The sequence below is a fragment of the Vanessa tameamea genome, chromosome 2 (genome assembly GCF_037043105.1).
Source record: "Vanessa tameamea isolate UH-Manoa-2023 chromosome 2, ilVanTame1 primary haplotype, whole genome shotgun sequence".
In the NCBI taxonomy this organism is placed as follows: domain Eukaryota; kingdom Metazoa; phylum Arthropoda; class Insecta; order Lepidoptera; family Nymphalidae; genus Vanessa; species Vanessa tameamea.
Window position 1 is genome coordinate 12,780,326 of NC_087310.1, and position 22,192 is coordinate 12,802,517.

The window sequence follows — 22,192 nt, forward strand, 5'->3', positions numbered from 1 at the left end:
CATATATATACCTACTTACTTCTAAGTCTGAATCTTGATTAATTAAAGCATAATTGTAACTTGTTGATTCTCAAAAACTAATTAGAACGGTAAAGAAAATCAAAATCTTTTATTTATTAATTTATAATAAACGAAAATGCCGAATTTAAAGGAGGTTTTACTAATTTAATAATAGATAATAATAAATGTCATAGGTTGATAGAAATCATTACTTTATAAAAAAAAAACTGACTAAACATTGAAGATTGCATGGGTTAGTAGAAAAGTGGATTAATAACTTAGTCTTTATGATATTATATTTCATAAAGACTAAGTCATTAAGTTAATTATAAGTTTTTTAACTTATTCAATTAGAACCGTGAAAATTTAATCTACTTAAATTAAATACATTAGAAAATGAGATTAATACGTTTTGTCACTGTAACTTTTTAATTTCATTTGAAACCTCTACAAAAGCTATTTATTTTTCAAATCAAATCAAAAACAACCTCTTGTAAAAGAAAATACTTATGAACTGAGAAGAGCGGGCGAAAGAAACTTAGATTTTGGAAACTACTATATATATAATTTTTTTTATTTTTAAACGAACACTCAGCAAAAACAAATCATACTTATATTTGTGTAACGTTAGCTTAAAAAGCACTTAAATTCGACCTTGACGTTTCAGGTAAAAGAAAAAATTTGTAGGGCGACGTAATACGAAATGTAATTTAAAGTTATCGTATGATAATGGAGACGGTCGGCGTTTGAGTTTGGCAAGAAACGAATACCTAGCTGATGCCATTAAAACTATTGTTAGTGCTCTACTACTCGAGTGCTAGCTACTTATTTATTTCGATCAGCTTTATACATAATTATATCTTCTTTATGTTTTGTATATATAGTACCACCAAATGTCCCACTAGAGCCTATTCCACCAGGCTGCTCTAATGCGGGTCGGTTCCGACACGTGTGGCAGAATTTCATTGAAATTAGATACACGCGACCTTTCCTTTCCTTTAATTTTTTTTTTCAACGCCAAGCAAGTGTATTATAAACACAAATTAAGCACATCAAAATTCATTGATTCATCTGTCGCCGAGTGCTTTCCTTGGTAGATTTCTACCGGTGGTAGATTTTGACTATCAATAAGTAAGTGTAACACTTCTATATTGATTTTTGACTTTGACGCCTGCGTTTGAACACGTTCTAACTAATAAATTTGTATGTAATTGTTATAGCTACTGGTACTTATTTTTAAAGTATTATATTAATTGTTCACCATGTATCCATTGTGACATGTAGTGAATTAACGCGGCGTCATTCCTGCCTTTTACGATGAAGGTCGAAGATAATTCCGTTCGGAATAGATTTGTGTCGAATCCCTGTGGGCCACACCACGGTTCCTCCGAGTGCATTTTAATAACTGTTGGCTTGAGCAACGCGTTATGTACGTGTAATTATGTTATTTTAATTATTAAAAAAAGTGTATCTGTTTAAATATTTAAGTATTTTTTGTTGTCTGAAGAACAACATTACTATTTTGCTCTTCTCATGTTGCACTATTAGTATTAGGGCACAATGGAGATTTGAGTTAGGTGTGAATGGTGAGCCAGTGTAATTATAGGTACAACGAACAAAGAATAACTAATATTTATAATAATGACTGTTAATATTATAATGCAGATCCAAGGTCAAGTCTGTTACGTAATTCACTTGAATCACGTCTTCCGTCCACTAGTCAGCCACTGACGAAAGATTCCGTGTTCAAGCTCCGACAACCATTGTGGTTTGATTTGCTTAAGTTCTCTGTATAATCATAATTCGTCTCGTGATTGGCGGTAAAGGAAAACCTCCTAAGGAAACCTGCTTGTCTCAGATAACATTCTGTCACCAACCCGCATTGCAGCAGGGTGATGGAATTAATTTCAAACCAGAAATGAACCGTAGCCGTAGTAATGTTAATAAGTGTGTTACTACTACTAATGTTTGTTAACATAAGTGAGTGATAAACCGATTTTTTTAACCCGTCTGCCTTCCTATTGTGCAATATTATTCTATTTCGTTTAAAATGGCCTAAAATGTACGATATTATCGAATTTGTCTCGAAAGCTAATATTCAAATATATGTACGTTAAAAAATAACTCGTTTTCATCAATGAAATAATGAGACGATAGTCATGCAAAACTAAATGGAAGCAATTTCATTTGTATACAAACGACCTTGTCGGTCTAACGATGCGCTGTGGTGAAGCGAAAAATTACTCTGAAATGAGATTCAAATTCATGTTTCATGGTTAATGCTCCGCAATGTTATACCCGTGCCTAGTTGAGCTTGTGAGAAAAAAGTATATAATAGATATTACCAACCTATAAAATTGTATTAAAAAATATTTAGTATAAGATCTTGCAAAAATCGTTATACCTATATACTAAAGTGGAAGAACAGTTTACCTAATGTTTTATCACAATTGTGATCATTACACTATTATATATAATTATAATATTGCCATTTATCCTGTTAATAAAAAGGAAATTAAACGAAAAAACTCTCCTCTCAATAAACTATGAGATAAAAAACATAAACAATAAAAAAAGACTTTTGTATACATAACTCATAAGTTTTCTTATCTATAAGTAATAACATTATCCAATATATATAACAAAATAATCATTACAATCAAGATTACTTCTTTTTTTTTTTTTTAAGTCTGTCAAAAAGTAATTAGAACGTGTTCGGGTTGAACAATCGTCAAATTACACATAAGCCAAAATTAATAATTATTTAGGTTATATTGCTTAAAATCTTTTGTTAATCTATGAATTGAAATAAGTAAGATAAGAGCAAACTGTGTTCAAATAAGCTACGTATTTAGATAACAAAACATTGTTATTATCTATGGTTTTGTAATACAACTGCATCAATTATGTCCTGTTTGAAATAAATTAAAACTAATAACGTTTGTACCATAAATATGCGGGCATCATTAAAACCAATTTAGTTCAAAACATACGTTAATTATCTATCTTAAACGAAGTTGAATAAATATTTTAAATCACTCTGAATAGAAGAAATCATCGAATGGTCATTTTAATTGGTCTATTTATACGTTTCAAAAAATATTTTAATAGAGCCGAAATGGCCTAGTGAATAGAATGCGTACATCTTAAATCAATGATTGCGAGTTCAAACCCAGGAATTTTCATGTGCTTAATTTGTGTTTATCATCTTGTTTATCATCTTGTGCTCGGCGGTAAAGGAATACATCGTGTGTCTAATTTCAACGAAATTCTGCCACATGTGAACCCATCAACCCGCACTGAAGCAGCGTGGTGGAATATGCTCCTAACCTTCTCCTCAAAAGAGAGAGGAGGCTTTAGCCCAGCAGTGGGAAATTTACAGGCCATACATGTTGTATGTTGTCCGACAGGATTATGAGAGTGCATTTGTGTCGCAAACTAGTGTCCTGTAATATACACACATAGATATATATATATATCCTACACAGTTGTGCAGTCCTTGAGTTTGTCCACCGTTGCCGAAATTCTGTGAGGACATTATTATTATTATCTATGCTAGGAAATGAGATAAAATATTTCAAGAATAAAGGAATAAAACGGCCCAGTCGCAATTTATAAATAGTGCAAGCAAGAAGAAATAAAAAGATTAGGCACTCTTATAATATCAGCCCGTATATAATCCTTTAAACTGGATGAATTACGGGTTTGTTCATTTGTACGTAATGTTATTTAATGAAAATTGTATTGCTTAATAACTTTTTTTCCCACTGATGATTTACAGTCTAGTTTTATTACGATATTCACTTTTCAAATTGTAATAAAATATCAAGATCTCTATTCCAAAAAAAAAATCAAACGCCGAGGCAAATAAGGAGGAAGTATGGCATAAATGGTATAAATAATGGCTTGAATTGTGAATCAAAAATGAAGACGACGGCTTACACGTAAGTTATGGCTTAAACTAAATTATATCTTCTAGTCTATGTATAAAATATATTTACAAGTAATCGTGCCTAGATTTTTGACTTAACTCTTAATAATAAATATTGTCCATCGATCATTCATGACAAAATATTTGATTTATTTGAGTATTTTGAGCTTGCCCGGTATACAGTGCTTGAAACGCTAGTTATCATTTATAACATTGGCGCAGATACGATATCCACTTTGGAGAGACGCCAATGTGATCCCGGTACGTTTAGATATTACCTATGTCTGATATTATTGAAGTGAAACTTCTTTGGGCGCGATGGGGGTCAAATTTCAAAGTGGAATTAGTCGATGTGTGATTTGTTGTGATTCAGGTAACTTTTAATTTAAAAAAAATATCTTAACAGCCTGCTTCCTGTATATGTCCCAAACGTTTACAGTTTATCCCGACACACTGGTTTAAGGCGGGTTTGGTAGAAACAATAAATGTGTGGATGAATTTTGCCGACACATTTTTTATAGCATAAGCCACGTAACGGTAACTCTTCTAACAACTAGTTTTTACTTTTGAGTGAATTAAACATTTCATATGCGACACTCATTTTGTGCGCATGAGCGGGATATCAAAAATGTAGCCTTTTTTATTTGATAAAATGAGATATTAGGTCTTGTACTTAACTATAGAGAACACTCGAAGAAGCTGTTTTGGCCTTAATGTCGCATCATTTGAATGAAGGATGTTTTTTTTAACTTAAGTCTCGATGGATCTACTAAAGTTCTCGAAGAGGTAGGAGAGGATATATTTTTGGTAAATTGTAAAGTAAACCTCGAAAAGTTAGGAATCAATGTAAAATCCGTTTTGTTATGCTTTTGTTTTGGTGAGATTAAATTATTTCATATTAGATTTATCTTATTTTCATATTCTACTAAGAATAAGGAGACTAACGTAATAAATTAATAGGTAAAAAGTAGTCATTGTCTATTATTTTTATTTACCGAGGATCTTTTTATTATTAAGGAATTTATTGGTATAGAGTTAAAAATCTTTGTTGATCGGTCTTTTTTGTAACAAGTTCTGTTTATCCCTTATGGTATTATAGTAGAATTGTTGCAAAATATTGAACTGACTTTGTAACGTTATTGCTTGGTATATGTTTAGTTTCAATTTATAGTAATTTTTGATAAGTAACATCTTTTCTCTCGCTTTTCTGTAATATTGATTTCGTAAAAAGGGACGGAAGTGTGTAACAAAGTGTGTAAGGAAGTCGAGAAAGTCGCGCGCTATCTGATCTGATTTGACTAATAAAGCGGAGAGGTCGGGAAACAAGTCTGCAATATAATGTTAATATTGCTGTAAGACTTGTTTCCCGACTTTTGTTTTCGAAATATTAATATTAAGATTTTCAATTAGAATATAATCCGTCAAGTTCAATTACACATACAATTTACAATTCTCTTGATTAATTTAATACAAAATAACATTTTACCTAATTAAAAAAGGTGAGGTGATTCAAATATTTGGCTCCAAATAATTGATCTTGTGCATATTATTTCAAACGAAGTTTAAGTTTTCTAATGACTTTGACAGTTATTATTGATTTTTGAGATTTTTCGCTTTCAATTCTTATATTTTGGTAATAGTATATTTTAACCCTTTTAGGTACCATTTATTGATAATTAAAATTAATCAGAAGTTCTACAATGTCGACTGCCAAAAGGAAAGCTTTATTTATATGTTTGGGTAAGTCCTGATTTTGTAAATAATCTAATAAATATTAAGCACATGAAAACATGCTTAAATATCCTGGGTTGAATTTTCGTAGGAAATATTTGTCGGTCACCAATAGCAGAAGGTGTATTTCAAAAGGCGGTAAACGATATTGGAGATGGTGATAAATGGGAGGTAGACAGTGCTGCGATAGGAAGCTGGCATGTTGGTAACCCACCTGATTGGAGAGCTCTGGACACTATGAAGAAACATGATGTGCCATATAACAACTGTGCGAGGCAGGTATGTGTGTATGAGTTGATAACACAAATACTAGAATTTTTATATGAAATATTTTAGACACACTGTCTTACAATGAGTTTTCATATTGGTCTCCTTAATCAACCAATAAATAATATTGATTATGGGAACAGTAATAATGTTGAATGTCATCAGAGTGTGAACAGGTTGTAGCAGATCTGCTAATACCGCTTTACTTCTTTTAAGTAATTCAAAATGAGATTCAGGCGACTTGTAATATATTATTTTATCAGATAGCAAATGCTGATACTCATTGCATACATATTTATATTTTACTTATCTAGTCATTTGGCTATTTGTCAAGTGTACAGAAAGTAAAAGTAATTCATTTTGCTATAAATAGTCAAAAAGTAAAACAATCTATATACCTTGTATACCAACATAATATTATTATATTTGAATATAATATATTACAAGAACATTAAAAATAGCTAATATAAATATGTATACTATTCATATAGTGACAAACTAAAAAACATTATTGCTTATAGCCATAAATTATAATAATAATTTAACTAAACTGTATTTACTTTTAGCAAAGTAATAAATTAAATATATTTGTTACTTATTAGGTAACGTCTGAGGATTTCAACCATTATGACTTTATATTTGGAATGGACGAAGCTAATATGAGGGATCTAAGTAAAAGGGCACCCAAAGGTTCGAAAGCCAAACTGCTATTGTTCGGAGACTTTGATCCCCAAGGTGACAGGATCATTAGAGACCCTTATTATGTAAGCATGAACAATTTTTATTATACTATTTGGAAATTTAAATATGAATGTGGTAATATCATTATGATCATCGCTGCTATTATTTTTTACAAATTTGTATTGATAAAGGATATTTTTAATGGGCCACAGAATCGGGATGTTACATGATAACTTCCAATCTACAATAATATTGTATTGTTAATAATCACAATGAACACATAAATATTAACCAATATGCATGAAAGCAGTGTAGTTGAATAAGGTCTCAACCATCTCATAAGGAGAGGCATTAGTACAGCAGTGGGATATATACAGGCTGTTATTTTAATTATCTATTGACCAAATGTTTCGTTACTTAAAAGGAAATAATCAATATGATTATAGATCTATTCACTTAGAAAAGCTTGCCCTTCCACATAAATTTATGGGTATATTAATAAAATAAACTTAACAGATATAATTTAATTTGTATTTTTCTGCTGTCTGTACTCTTTCTTATTTCACTCACTCCAAAAAACTCACTCATACTAAAGCACTCCGAAAATTATTTAACATGGAGGGATTGCCTTGAATATTATTATATTATATGAGTGAATAGATCTATACTTATATGTAGAGATAATATATAGTAATATGTATGTTGTTTTAATTACAGGATAGTGACTCATCGGGATTTGAGAAATGCTACCAACAGTCTGTGAGGTGTTCAAAGGGATTCCTGGAGCAGTTGGAGAAGGGAGCCATTAAATAATTTTTAACTTATTACTCATTCCATATGTACATGTAATTCATAACAGTTAGTAGTAAAGTATGATAATCTGAATTTGTCTTTTTTTTTTACTAAATAAGTTTTTCTAACACAAAAGCTATATCGAGACAACAATACAAGGTTATATCTATATAAAGTTATAAATATTATTTCGAATAAAAATATTGCATATTTTTATATGATTTTGTAGATTTGATTAAAAAGAGATGTTATATCAAATGCTGATAAGACAGTTCATTCATAGAACATGCTGTAGAACTGATTGTGCCCTTGGATCATTGCAAAGGTCGAGAGTTGAAATCCAAGTAAACACAAGTGTTTTTGATCTTGTTCATAAAACGTCTAGGATATCAATTCAACGCCTAGCGCATCACACTGAAGCTGGTGCTAAGGTGCACATCCTTTCCTTAATTGATGCTTTTACCATATTTATAGGCTATTAACTAAAGATTAGTATATTTTTTAAATGACACCTTGACGTGATAAATTATACACGTTCCATTGATTTAGTCTAACAGATCAAGTTTCCTTTATTTCAAAACTATTACATATTTTCTAGAAATAATTATTTTTGTCATATAATGTATCATAAAGATTAATAGATGAATTCACCTTGACCCGTACTTCATAATACGACCTATCGTAATATAAGCTACGTTAGACTGATTAAATAAGAATGCGCGCCAAAATAATTACCCTAGAGCCATTTGCCTAGTATCTTGGCATGGATTCGATCTAACACTTTGTTTATAATTGAATTATTTTAATGTCAGAATTGTACCTATATATTTGTTATCAAATTGGCCCTAAACTAAATTATATATAGCAGTCAAGTATGTAATAGATTTTAGAAGTAAATGTTTTTTCAAGTAACCGTGTACCCGATTGAATTTTCTTAAGTATTAGACATTTTTGTAGTCTGTGTTGCCACCAATTCCTATATTTGGGATATCAAAATAAATTCCGAAAAGGAATTATTTGGAAAAGGCTTTGACAATTGTCTTTAACATGAACTTAAATATCGATATCTTTAACTGATTTTTTTGTGCAAGCCCGTGTGGGTACGTACCACCTGATTATCACATATTCTATCACCAAATAGCAATACTTAGTATTGTTGTGTTCCTGGGTGAAAGTTTCAGTGAGCCAGTGGAACTGAAGATCAATGAATCTAAACTAGATTATATATTCGATCGAACCCTGTGGGACTATTATGGTTATAGTAAAGCAACTGTTGCTATCAAATATTTGTTGCGGATTCATAAATCAGTATTATGGAGTATTATGATACTGCATAGGTTCATAATACTGTGTGTGTAAGTGTACTATGTAATGTGTGTGTCATAATAGATTACTCTCTTTATTCTCACACCATTTACTATTGATTATAGAAAATATTTAAAATTTGTGGTTTAGAATTTAATATATTTGAAATTTACCCGTTTATCTCCAATCCTATTAATATATTATATGTACATATGTAATATTTAAAAAAAAACAACTATAAGGCGCATGCCTTATTGCGTAGAAATTGTGGTAAGTCTTTTTTAGTACAAATTCAGTTAATAATTTTTATACACCAGAATGTTGTAAATGTAACAATGTGGCGTAGAATATTTATCGCTTTAGCCAAGTAAGCTTGGATCAAAGAGGAAGCTCCGACATATATGTTAATTATTAGTTTTGGCAGTCGTTTCTTAACGATCTCCGCTCTATGTCAAATATACATATACACACAGTTCTGAATACAACTACAATACAATAGCACTTTTAATTATTATTAATTTATTTTAAACTAGGTTTAATTAGATATTGGACGAATCGAACTAGAAGAGGTGTGGTAGCTTCTATTATTTTTAAAGTATTGTCAACTAGCGTTTTATACACAGTGAGGTCAAGACCCGAAATACGAGGACTAAGACTTCACAATTTAACGATAAATTCATATAGAGAAATATCGTGATTCTCAAAAGACATTATAGCTACAGTGTATATATTTATACATGTATGTATATATGTAGTTTGAAATCACTTACATCAAATAATTGTAGGCAATGACTATATACCACAGAGCGAAAATAATGATGCCTTCACCCATGCTTCTTTCATGCAAGGATTCCTGTAAAAAAAAATCATATTTAAATAATTTACGCACGCTTTTTATCATCGTATTATTGCAGTGTGCTCATAAATAATAACGCCTACCGAATTTATCTGAGCAAATTATTTTATTGACAAAGTTTCAGACATTTGTGTGCAGAATATAGTCGTGTTGGACTCTTTTTTTATTTACGATTAAATTTTATATAGATTAAGTGTTAAGTAGGACACATAATAATTATGTTTTAAAAAATAATGCAAGAAATCGAAAAATATTACCTTTGAGTCATTTTCTGTTATTTTCCGACATTATAAATTACATAACTGTACTGTTATAAAATAATTTGTAAGCGTCATTTTTAAACCATTTTCAAACATAGACACGGTAGGTATATTTTATTAGGATTATTGAGGCATATTTAAGAGAAGTGTGAAGTTTATGTGTGTGTCATAATGACAACTTTATTCTATCATTAATATAGCAATTAAAATAATGCATTATTGTTTCAAATTCTCTAAAAAGGCTACACAATGAAAACTACGAAAGATGTTTTCAGTTGTATTCAGTTATAAAATAAATAATTTCGATTTTAAAATAGATAACTAGTTTACCAAAAGTATGCAAAATAATGAATGTAGTATTCAAAATAAAATATATAATATATTCAGATATAGTGTTTAATAAATTCATAAAAATCTAATCTTACAATGTGTAATAAACATTCATTGCACATTTATTTCTTAATGATTATTAAAATGAATTATATAATAATTCTTACCTTAAAATTTATAAAATAGGTTTCTAAAATATCAAATTAATTTAAGAAGGCTATGGCTGAATAAACTATTAAATAATTGACAGTTGTCTGTACAAAAAGTTTTACGTCTACAATATATGCACAATAAAAATGCCTTAAGATTGTCATAGTCATTAAAAAAAGATCAATAAGTTATTGCTTTTAATTATTTATAAAAAAGAGACAATAAATTCAACAATGATTTTATTAATATTAATAATTTCACATAATAACAATTGGAGAATAGTAAATTTTGCTTAAAAATATAATAGGTATGTATACCTAAATGTGGAAAATATGATTTTATATATTGATATAAGTAGTTAATTAAGATTATGTATAATCTATATAATAATATCACTATGCGGAATCACAATTATACATGCACCATTATATTATACAAAAGACGTATCTTGATTCACAAATAAGAGAATTGAATCTTTCTTTCAGTAAAATAACAGGTTGATCTAGCATGCAGCTATAAAACCCTTTTCCAGCTTTTCTACATATTCCTTTCTGCATGGCATGTTGTCTGCAGGTCGATTATACGGAAGCCAGACTGGTTCACCAATGAAGAATCGTTTTGCACGAATAAAATTCTGTAAATTCAAATATTAATATAATTTTTCATAGTGAAGTCTAATGGTAGGCAATTTGGCAGAGCCAACTTGGTCATGGTTACCGAAAGTCTTACACATCTGCAAATGAAGTTATGGATGTTCGGCCAGTGTAGGGGCAAAATCTACAATCTATTTTTGACAAAGCCCATACATTTAAGAAACATTAGCAGCAAGATAATTCCACAACTTATATGCACACGGAAAAGCATCATGACGCACATGTTATTATGACATAATATTGGCATATTTCCTATATAAATATTATATATGTATATACACTTGTTCAGGTAACAACCACTGTTTTTTTAAGTTTCTGTTTGTTGTGAGACATACACCAAGAATGGTTGCCAAATGATTGGGTCTTTTCATTCTTGGTTGTTATATCAGTGAGGGCAACACTGAGTAGGTTATCTCACAAATAGAGAGGCAGTTAACTGACTGCCTTGACATTTAGATTTAGTTCTACATAAGCAGTATTATCATGCAAGACAGATTTTTTGACATTAAAATAATATAAATAAGTAACAATTAATAAGTTTACTTATATATTGGAATAAATGTTACTTTTTTATTCAATATAAAAGTTTATTTCATAACATGCATAACTTACATTAGTGTCAAGAGTAAATCTGTGGTAAATTCCACTTGGTATGACAATCATGTCACCTGCAGATACGGCAATTCGGATCCACTCATCTTTGCCATCTCGTACATCAAAATAACCGGAGCCCTCGAGTACAAACCTGTAATTATTGAGATGTTTTTTAGAAATTTACTTTATATGGCTTTTATGGATTCATGAGCATTTTCATAATAATAAATATGATATATTTTAATAAAACAGACGAGGCTATGTGTCTTCTAATGGTAGTGGTATAGGTCTCACCTTCATTAATAGACATTGTTACTAAATAACATGACCAATTACTACATACAATAGGAATGGTCAATGAAATATAAGATTAAGAATTATAGGATCTAATATACCTTATTTCCTCATCTGTGTGAAGATGTTCTTCATAAAAGGATTTAATTTTTTCTTCATAATTTGGAAGGCACTCCTTTGAGCAAGCTATTTCATCTTCATATGTGTAACCTCTTTCTTTTTTGATTTTATCCAGAACCCCATCTGTTGTATAAGTGTTAACATTAATCTGAAATAATTGTTTTAGTTCGAATTAGATAATTATATTTTAAATTGACAAATCATAAAAGTCATGCTAGTAATTAAGATTTAATTAATAATTAAATGGTCCTAGTATTTTAAACTGTCTCAATAAATATACATTGGATAAAAAACACAAGCAAACCCTCAAAACAGATCAGTTGTTCAGACTTGTCATAAATACAAGTGGCCAGGTACAAAAATTATATTTTATGAGACCGTTTGGGGCACCTCACTGACGTTCCAAGAATTAATATAATTGTCCGGCGACCAAGACTAGCCTGCAGTTGTTGTTGTTGTTTGCAATGAAATGACAAGTGACAGCCAGTGTCTAGACACTGGCTATTTGGTCAAACACTGCAAAGCAGCCCGTAACAGTTCACCTAACAACAAATGTAGAACAGACATACAAGACACAATTTGAATTGGCTCAAAAAGCTTAACAAATGAAAATATTATAATAATATGCAGTTAGTCTACAAAAACATGATAACGAGTGATGTAGACTGACAAAGAGTTCATTTTGTTTTAAGTGACCTCTCACCTACAAGTAGAGATAATTATAAGAAGTCAAAGATTCTAAATCTAATTTTTGTAAATGTAGAAACTTACGTTAAAATATTCGACGCCGGTTTTCTTGAACAAATCTTCTATTGATATGAATTCAGGTGGATTTCTATGATGTTCTAAGCGCTGATCGCTGGAATCATTGTCCATAAACCAAGCTTTGACCATGTTTTACTTAAACTTTATATATATTTCAAGAAATTTAAGAGGAAAATGTATAAAAATAGAATAGTAAGACAGCCGAAAGGCAGAACAGATACTCTGGTAATAACGTAAGTACGCAAGTAGAAATAAATCGTGCTTATAAACTTTATGTAGTTAGATATCTTTGGCAATAACAACTAATAAATATTAAATAGAAATACTACTGTGAACTGTCACTACTCATTGCTCAACTGACAATAATTTGACATTTAAGTTTTGACTATGACTATGAAGAGTAGCCACTCTTAGTTTTACCGTTACGATTTTATTAAAAATATCGCGTTGTCAAGTTCTGATATTTTTGCATAAGTGAAACACTAATATTATATTAAAACCCATCATAATTTTTATTTTGTATATGATTCTTTTATGAGTTACATATATAATAATATATTATAATACTGTTAAAAAAAATGCTTTTTGTAGAAAACTATTGCTTATTACACTTTAAAATTCGAACCAATAAAATTAAAAATACGATGATACGATTGCATAGGCTAAAAAATTTTTTTTTTTTTTATGGCATAAAATCCTTTATTTACGATATGAAATCGAGATAGGTAGCTAATTGTAATTTTCATATATTATGTTATTTTGAACTATTTAGTATGAATTCTTAGTACCTACTCATGTTGATGTTAAATAAATTTTGCATTGTGTAAAATTTATTATTCCAATTATATTACCGTGCAGTTTATATTATTTGAATTTATTGGTCGAATATTTCGATCTCAGGTGACATCAATACTATCTATACCGATATTGTATATAGGTCAAATTGTTTTTTTTTTTTTATATGTAGAGGGAATCTCCAGAAATAATCTTTCTATTCCAAATTTTTTTACTGGTATAAAGCTACATTCACCCGGAGTGCTATAGTGCATAAATTATATTGATATAATTGTAGTAAATAGTAATACATTGAAAAATCATTACTTTTATCTCCTAACAAGTCAAGGTAACAAATGTTTATTAACCATAGAGAATAAAAAAATAAAATCACATATAGATTAAAAATAATTTTAATACATTAGTCTAATAATATAACATTTTGTCTCACAACTAAATTACAAAAACCGTTATTTAAAACGTTGGGGTCATTATTACATTTAATACAAAAATAATTTAATCACAAACCGAAATAAATTCAAGGGATATTACAACTCATCATTAAAAACCAATCTATGAATCACCGAAGCCGAGATACATTTATAATATTTTAAATAAAACGGAAAAGTGGATTTGCATATAAATAATATATAATGAGACAAGTTTAAATAATTATTTTGTTATAATACACATTATTATATTACATGAATACATCCAATTGAATATTTAAGTGACATACCTCTTTTGTCGTATATGATATGAATACAGTTAAGTATAGCGCCGACTAACTATACGATTGTAGTTTTAAGTAAGTAATACATTTTTAGGCTAAAAAGTTGTAGTATATATTTTTATGCTAATTATTTGGTTCCAAAGGTAATTCAAATAAAATTTTTGCAACATAATAACGCAACTGTTAAAAATCAATTAAATATATATATATATATATCGATATCAAATATAAAAAGTTTGAAAAATAAATGCGACAAATTTAAATCGATATTAACTGGACGGAAATACAAATCACAAAAAAATAATAATTTAAAAATAAAATAGAAAGAACAGAATATACACAAAACATCAAATGTACACTTTCTTTGGAAATATAATAAATCAGAAATAATTAATAAGTTGTTATCAGCTATTGATCATAGCTTAGAGTGCATGATGGGGTTATCGGTCTAATGTCTTTGAAATAAGCTTTTTAAATCTTGCATGTTAACTAGATTTAAAAATATTCCTCATTTAAAGACATGGCCTTACGAATAATGTTGTCTGGATGTTTGGTGAAACACATTCTTCTCTCTTCTGTCACCAATTCGAGAAAAAGACAGCATTGTTACATTAAACACCCTATCCTAAGGAGCATATAGGTAAAGCCGGTAGCCTTAAGATTTAATAATCTTAAAAGAAATTCTAGTATCTACAAATATCTAAAACTGAAAGACGAACATACTAAGTTTACTAAATGGTTGAAAATAGAACATTTAACAAAAATATTTCTTCTATATTAGTTGAAAAAATATATTCTTATACCTAAACGGATCATGTACCGCAGATTAATAATAATTAATTATAATTCTTGGTATGCCTTATTTTCTTAATGGCATTTCTAAGAATCGAAAGCAAGGATAAGATTCGTCAGGAAATTTCGTTCGGTTGATTTCCATTTTTGTGATATGAGGTTATCAAGAACATATTTTACTACAACCAATAGCATTACGATTTGACCCGTCAAACATGTGGCAAGTCAATACATACATCGTCGCCTTCCAGTGAGCACAAAGTATATTCCTTTTTTTTTTTTTAATTTAGTTGTTGATTAGAAAATATTTTAACAAAACGAAAGTGAAATGTTTATTGATTACAATGAGTTCATTGGGAAACTGCAATGATAATCATTTAAATTTGAACAACTCGGTTCGCCTCGCTAGTGCACAATTTAAATTTCATAAATCGTGTACACCAAACAGTCTACGGGAGAAGACAAAGTTCTCCTGTAAAATTATGATGTATAAAATCAAAAGGTTTCACTACAAGTCGACGACATACATATGATTGTACAAAGCATACGGTACATACTGTATACAGCAAAAACAACGATTTTGATTTTATAATTCAAAAAATAATTAATAAATAAATGTTTGAATCTCAAATTAGAGCTAATATTTAAGTTTAATACAATCATCCATTTTATATACTCATATATGTTCATACAACTAGTTAAATTTGAAAAAAAAAAAATGATAAAATATTTTTAAAATTGTACCTTTTTGACGATTTTCAATTATACATTTAACAAACAAGTATTTAAAGCTAGATTCATTAAATATACTATCCTGACTTAAAAATGAAATACTGAGATCATATTCTTATTCCTATTATAATGGATTTAGTTTCTTAGCTTACAAATGTCAAAGACAAAAAAAAAAACAATTCATACGTTTATCAACTGTTCTTGAAGGCTAAACTTACTTCCTTTTATTTTAAAATAACTATTGTATATATATGAATATAAATATTAAATCATGGAACTACAGATCGACAATTACTACTAAATATCATACAACCGAATATGTTATCACAATCATTAAAATTATTTACATAATCTAATTTTAAAACTATAATACTATTATAAATTAATTACAATTATACTATACTTAATTAACATCAAATATTAAAATAATATTACAACTATATTTATTTTGAATATACATATTTCGTAAAATGGAATTTCTGTGATCATTTTAGTTATAAAAAAAAAAAATAGTATCTTTTAGTGACAGAAATATTATTCAAATAAAAAAAAAATGCGTTTTGAAATTAATCAATACAAACAATACAATGTAAGAAAATGTTTACATTTTTTTTTCATAAGCAGTGTCTTTGATTTGAAGATGGGTACCTATAACGACTATAAATTTTAATGATCATTTTTTTATTCATTTGCATTAAACTAGTTTCCAAAATACACAAGTGTGATAAAAGACTAGACAAGAGTGGATCACGAAAATAAAACGTATCGGATTTTCATTGATAATAGTTTAAAAGTGTATTAAGTATATATGTAATGTAAATCTATTGCAGAGTTTAGGTTTATTGAATTTCGTTGCCAGTGCAAAAAAAATACGTTTTGCATACGTTAGCAACGTAAACCTACTGAAATTATTTTAATGAATAATGTAAAAGTACAGCAATAATAATATTGCAAGCATCTTTAGTATACATGAATTATTATTTTGGAAATTAAAAATAAATCACGATATTGTAAAGAACAATTGTTACCACGACAAATTTACCGCATCACATAAATATATTCTAATAAAACTGCAACATTGAATGACTTCAATAAAAATTAAATTATTCACTATTTAAAAGAAAATCATTTTTTATGTATCACTGGGAAATATTTCTACTGGCAACATATACATCCAATTTCACTTCAGATAGTCGTATACGTTAACATACTATCAGTACGAATGTCTACAGTTTGGTGTGTTTCACCGTGTCAGTCCAGTAATTCTGGATTGTCATCGCTTCAAGCGAATTCAGGAATGAATCGTTGTCCAGGCTGTACATCTCCTCAGAATTATCCTGAAACAGATGATTCACGATTAGAAAAAACATATTTTGCAGTAAATCTAATGTTTCAATTTCATTTGCTTATTTCAAAACTACTGGATTTCATATTTAGGAATATTGTATTAAAATAGGGGTAATATGCAAAAAAAAAACTAAAGCATTCTGTCAAATGGCAGTTTAAAAACTACTATTTAAAATTAAATTATAAGTACCATTTTTACAGATTTTTTTGGCAAGAACAGTGGATATAGAATATGAACTTACCCTTATAGTGCTATCATCAAGATATCCACTGGAATCGGGATTCGAACATTTGTCATTCAAAGTCTGCGGCTTGTTTAAATACCGCCTACGATACAGAACTAAGGCGGTACTTCCTGCAAGCGCAGCCAACACTATTGCTGCAAATGATATACCAGCTATTGCTCCCGTATCCATTCCACCGCCACCAGAATCGATTATCCTTCTGGAAGATTCTACATTCGGCGGTATTCTCGTTTGCAGGAACGTAGTTTCCAAAGATAGAGGTTTTTCAGTCACGATCCGACTTTCTGCAACGCCTTCTAAACTGAGGTCCTCCTTTATAAAGTCAGGTCTTGTCAGATTACGTTTTTTTGATGAGAAAGTAGAATTTTGTGAATCGGTCACATTAGTAAATTCTATAGTTACATTGATGTTAGTTGTGTTCTCTGGTAGCGCTATAATTGAGACGTTATTGTCAGTTATGTTGACAGGAGTCCATTGTATTTGTTGAGTTTCCGTGGTATTTACTACTGTTACATTCGTAACAGATGCGTTAACATCCTTAAGTGGTTCTTTTGTTATAACCTTTACTGTTTCGTTTATTTCCGGATTTGTTCTAGTAGTGCTGACTTGTGGAGTTTTCGTGAAGTACATGGCTCTTCCTTGTCTTTCAGCACTTTGACGTTCAACTTCAAAATCTGCTACGTGTAGTTCCTCTGACTGGGGCGCAGCAAGGTTTTTGCCAGTGCTTGCTGGAAATATAAGATTATTATTAGTGAGTAATTTAAATGGTATACATAAAAAAGCAAGTATTAGGTTAAATGTTAAAAAAAGAACGAATTAAGGGAATGAAATGAATGAACAAATTAAATTATATAGCAATGTGAATTTATTCGGGCTTTAGCGAGTTTATTATAAAATATTATTCTATATCAATGTTTAATGGGAGAAAATTATAAACAATTAACTAACTATTTATATTTTACTTGAGCTATCTAAATTAAAATATAGCGAATCGACTTGTATCTAAGAACTACAATCAGAGGCGCAATTATGTACGGTTGAGATGAACACCATTGCCTTATACTAGGAGAAATCGAGGGTGTATCTTGCGTGTGTGTTGTGTCATCTTCAGCGTTGAATCCAAATTACAAAAATGGAAACGTATTGGAGAAAAATTTCAAAATAATATACTTTTTACTTGCGTACTATCAGCGTAATTATACTACTTAAACCTTTCATATTTGATTTTAAAACAAATTAAGGCAACATTATAGCAAGTTCGTTTTATTAAACCAATTCAATGGTATCACTCCTTGCAATCGATGTTAAGAAAACAGAGATTTGGCGAGTCTTAAAAGCGGATTACGAGTAAATTGTTATTTTATGCCTTTCTTTGTTTCCGTTGTGTTATTCCGAGCCAAAGGAAAGGCACCAATATAAATCATTGCAACACGAATTGGCTCTGTTGAAAATTGGTCCGATGACAAATATGAAAGTTCCAAATAAGAAAAGATTCAACTTAACCCGTATCAAATGTTATTTCATATTTTGAGGAAGACTTCAAAATAATATTTGATGTGGGTATTTGACAGCTGCGTTCACGTGGTCTATAGGTGTAGCTTTTAAAGTTCATAATACTCTAAAAAGCCACACTACAACAAAATATATCCTGACATTTAATCTATTAATAACAAAAAGGGCTTTAAGGCAAAAATAAATACATTAGATTAAAGCAAACTATTCCCCAAAAAAATCTAAAATCAGTTATATGTATTACGAGTGTACCGAATTTACCAATAATGATACTACCGTCATTTTATTTCAAATTATTCGAAGATAAAATTACGTAAATTTGTATCGAACATTCATAGCTTGTTCTACAAAAAAAAACAAATTAATCTGTCTCCCCGGATTGCTCTTGAACATTATTGAAGGGCTATTTTCATTCTTATTTCTAACCAGAGGAAATGAGTAAAGCCTTACCTTTTTTATATTATGCAAAGGAAAGCTTTATAAGTACTCGGTGGTTCCCTTGGGTGGGATTTCGGTTTAGGCTTCTTACTCACTAAAACTTCTGCAACCATCCGCTGGATCGGAGTGACTACAGAATCGTTATGACATTACGCCATTCCGGAGGCAAAACACTCTCCTCAATCCTGACCTTCCGAGTTGCTTTTTACCTTGGGAGGGGAAGGAAATGTTTTTCTACGGACCCGCATCAACAAATATGACAAAATGTAATCATAAATTACTAAGACTGTATATCTAAATATTTGACAATTTATAACATGTTGAAAAAGTTTTTAAATCAGTTGTTGCGAAGTTAGAACGGTTCGCTAGTATTTACTTAACGCTGTAGTATGTGTAAAGTTAATAGTTATTTCAATTGTGTATTCAATGAACCAACCAAAGTAAATAGGCGATCAGACCACGCCCAAGGTCGCACACGACTAGTTTGCGTGGAATTAATTAAATTGAACCGAAACAAAGCAATTTCAAACTCATACGAGTTCTGTTTATGTTTTTTCCTGTGTGTATTCACTATATTAATTAAACTTTTGTGGGTTAAGGTTAATTATATTTTAACATTTCTAGTAAAAAGCTTATAGAGCTGCGAATAATACGATCTCGAGTTCGAATACCGGATCACTAAAAGATATTCTGTTTAGTAGCCGCATTTAACGAGGAAATACAATGCTAAAGTAATTCTGAAGATTCTATTCTGTTTTCATTGTATATGTACTAAGAAACCATTATTCTTGATCATGTACCTCAGAGTTCGCGCTAAGTAAAATGTACGATTCTAAACTGTCTTACACGTCCATATGATACGATACATCGTCTTTGTTATACGTACACTGGAGTTCCTAAACGTTACTGCTTGCATATAAATTAGATTGATTTGCGGTGCTATCATGTTTCATTCGATTGTGTTGGATAGCTTAATATTTATCTTCGATATCCTTGTCTGAATCTTATGAATCTATTGATTAACTACAAATATTCCTGAAGTTTTTTTTTAATATAAATAAATAAATGAATATTGGACAACATCACATACATTACTCTGATCCCAATGTAAGTAGCTAAGGCACTTTTATTATGGTACCACAAACACCCAGACCCAAGACAACATAGAAAAACTAATGAACTTTTTCTACATCGACTCGGCCAGGGATCGAACGCGGTACCTTGGAGTGGCGTACCCATGAAAACCGGTGTACACACTACTCGACTATGGTGGTCAAAAATGAAAACTTAAAAATTAAATTTTAATATATTATTGTCTAATTAATATTAAAATAACGAACATATGGTTTAAAGGGAGTAATCAATTTATGTATGTTTTATTTTGAGTTGTTTTTTTTAAATTCTATTCATGACATTATATTATGAACTTAGATATAATACCTAGACTAGACTCTCTAATTTAGTATCATACTCGTCACGTAGAGAAATTGAACGAGTCATACTTTCAAAGAAGAAAATCAATTTTACATATTCAAAATGACTTTCTAATAATTTTTCAGGTTTTTATCGTTACACGGAGAAACCAATTTTGCTATACCCGCATCAGGTTTGCATATTTTTAAACTTACAATAAATTTATTTTCATTGATATCGATGTGATTGGATCAAAAAAATTGTATATTTTAGTAAAATACAAAGAGTATTTAGTCGAGCACTAATCGAAACAAATTAAGCGAGTAAAACCTTACAGATTAAGATTAGTTCTAGCGAGTGGGCCATCTGTCTAGACTTGGAGTATTAAATTAATACTGAGAACAGAAATCAATTGCCATACATTCTGATAAATTAATGCTATCAACTTAAATTCAATAAAGATATGTAATTAAAAATCATGATCTCCTTTGATACTGACTGACTCATAAAAGATATAAAGGTACTTCCCGTTGATCTCGTTCAATGTAAAAACAAAGGACTTTGAGATCTTCATAGCCCCGCGTAAAGGAAGATACTGAACGAATGAATTACTTATTAAAAACCTGACTACTAAGTTGGATTAAATTTAGTGTTTTATTAATTAGCATTAATGATTATTGTTCTTTTGGCAATAGACAGAGTAACTTGACCTATTTAAAATTGAAAAAATCATATCAATTTTTTTTAAATAAATAAGGCATTTACGCAAAACAATATTCAATTAAATATAAAAGAAGCGTGGCTCAAGTATATATTTATTCTAGGCAGGATATATAAAAAAAAATAATTGTTCTTTACTGACACACTCTGTAATTAAAACGGTGGGTAAGAACTACTGACTTTCTAGTCTGTTCTTCTTGGTACAATTAACTTTCCGAATCATTGGTAGATTTACATAACTGTAAATTACGATTCAATAGTTCTTTTATGAGCGTACTTGAATAAAGAATATTTTGATTGCTATTTTGTAAGTCCCGCGCAATTGCAACATCTTATTGAATCGAGTTAAATATACATTAAAAAAGTATACGACTAGGCAACAGAGTATCTTTTAAGAAGAGTTTAGAGTTTATTCCACCACGTCAATCGTGTTAGTGTAGCTGAGTGGATACATATTCGACATCAGAACAACACGTACCATTTTACTCACTATTTCTTTCACGAGCATTGAGTTCACGATTTAAACTCACGACCTTGGGTTGAGACACAATCCACTAGTTCATATCGGTTCTTATTTATTTTTATAGATGATAAAACAACGTCGTATGAAAAATGTAGTGTTCATGTTGTCATGAAAGGATTCGCATTACCCGTGCCTACTACGTTAGAAATGACAGAGCCGTGAAAAAAGAAATAGATTTAAATTGTAAGGTTTCAGTGAAAAATTACTATATTCGCTTGGATTAATCGTAAGCCT

The 22,192-nt window shown here is 29.8% G+C and overlaps 3 protein-coding genes and 1 long non-coding RNA gene across 4 annotated transcripts in view; 1 reads left to right on the forward strand and 3 right to left on the reverse strand.

The window, feature by feature from the left end:
• Positions 1-9,968, reverse strand: part of LOC135193361 (uncharacterized) — a 29,146-nt gene extending 19,178 nt beyond the window's left edge. Inside the window, exons 1-2 of the long non-coding RNA XR_010309184.1 lie at positions 9,821-9,968; positions 9,478-9,560 (exon numbers count right to left, since the gene is read on the reverse strand). This is a non-coding gene — a long non-coding RNA (uncharacterized LOC135193361). The remainder of the gene's footprint in view (positions 1-9,477; positions 9,561-9,820) is intronic.
• LOC113402137 (low molecular weight phosphotyrosine protein phosphatase-like) lies at positions 5,441-7,495 on the forward strand. Its single transcript, XM_026642291.2, has 4 exons — positions 5,441-5,671; positions 5,754-5,941; positions 6,532-6,693; positions 7,328-7,495. The coding sequence occupies exons 1-4, from the start codon at positions 5,632-5,634 to the stop codon at positions 7,421-7,423; spliced, it is 486 nt and encodes a 161-aa protein (XP_026498076.1). The 5' UTR covers positions 5,441-5,631; the 3' UTR covers positions 7,424-7,495.
• A 707-nt stretch (positions 9,969-10,675) lies between the features above and the next one.
• On the reverse strand, positions 10,676-13,030 carry LOC113402141 (acireductone dioxygenase). Its single transcript, XM_026642299.2, has 4 exons — positions 12,736-13,030; positions 11,946-12,112; positions 11,569-11,701; positions 10,676-10,937 (listed from the first exon to the last, which is right to left on the reverse strand). The coding sequence occupies exons 1-4, from the start codon at positions 12,856-12,858 to the stop codon at positions 10,806-10,808; spliced, it is 555 nt and encodes a 184-aa protein (XP_026498084.1). The 5' UTR covers positions 12,859-13,030; the 3' UTR covers positions 10,676-10,805.
• Positions 13,031-16,582: 3,552 nt separating this feature from the next.
• The window catches only part of LOC113402133 (uncharacterized), a 48,470-nt gene continuing 42,860 nt past the window's right edge, over positions 16,583-22,192 (reverse strand). Inside the window, exons 4-5 of the mRNA XM_026642287.2 lie at positions 17,350-18,080; positions 16,583-17,097 (exon numbers count right to left, since the gene is read on the reverse strand). Coding sequence (XP_026498072.1) covers positions 16,987-17,097; positions 17,350-18,080 — 842 coding nt within the window. The 3' untranslated portion in view covers positions 16,583-16,986. The remainder of the gene's footprint in view (positions 17,098-17,349; positions 18,081-22,192) is intronic.

What these genes read in the sequence shown, in the direction of transcription:
- LOC113402137 (XM_026642291.2), top strand. Translation starts at nt 5,632, where the DNA reads ATGTCGACTGCCAAAAGGAAAGCTTTATTTATATGTTTGG. An exon ending in AGCTTTATTTATATGTTTGG is followed by an intron (nt 5,672 to 5,753) that starts GTAAGTCCTGAT and finishes GAATTTTCGTAG; the next exon opens with GAAATATTTGTCGGTCACCA. An exon ending in ATAACAACTGTGCGAGGCAG is followed by an intron (nt 5,942 to 6,531) that starts GTATGTGTGTAT and finishes GTTACTTATTAG; the next exon opens with GTAACGTCTGAGGATTTCAA.
- LOC113402141 (XM_026642299.2), bottom strand. Translation starts at nt 12,858, where the DNA reads ATGGTCAAAGCTTGGTTTATGGACAATGATTCCAGCGATCAGCGCTTA. An exon ending in CCGGCGTCGAATATTTTAAC is followed by an intron (nt 12,113 to 12,735) that starts GTAAGTTTCTAC and finishes CAATTATTTCAG; the next exon opens with ATTAATGTTAACACTTATAC. An exon ending in GATTTACTCTTGACACTAAT is followed by an intron (nt 10,938 to 11,568) that starts GTAAGTTATGCA and finishes TTGAATTTACAG; the next exon opens with AATTTTATTCGTGCAAAACG.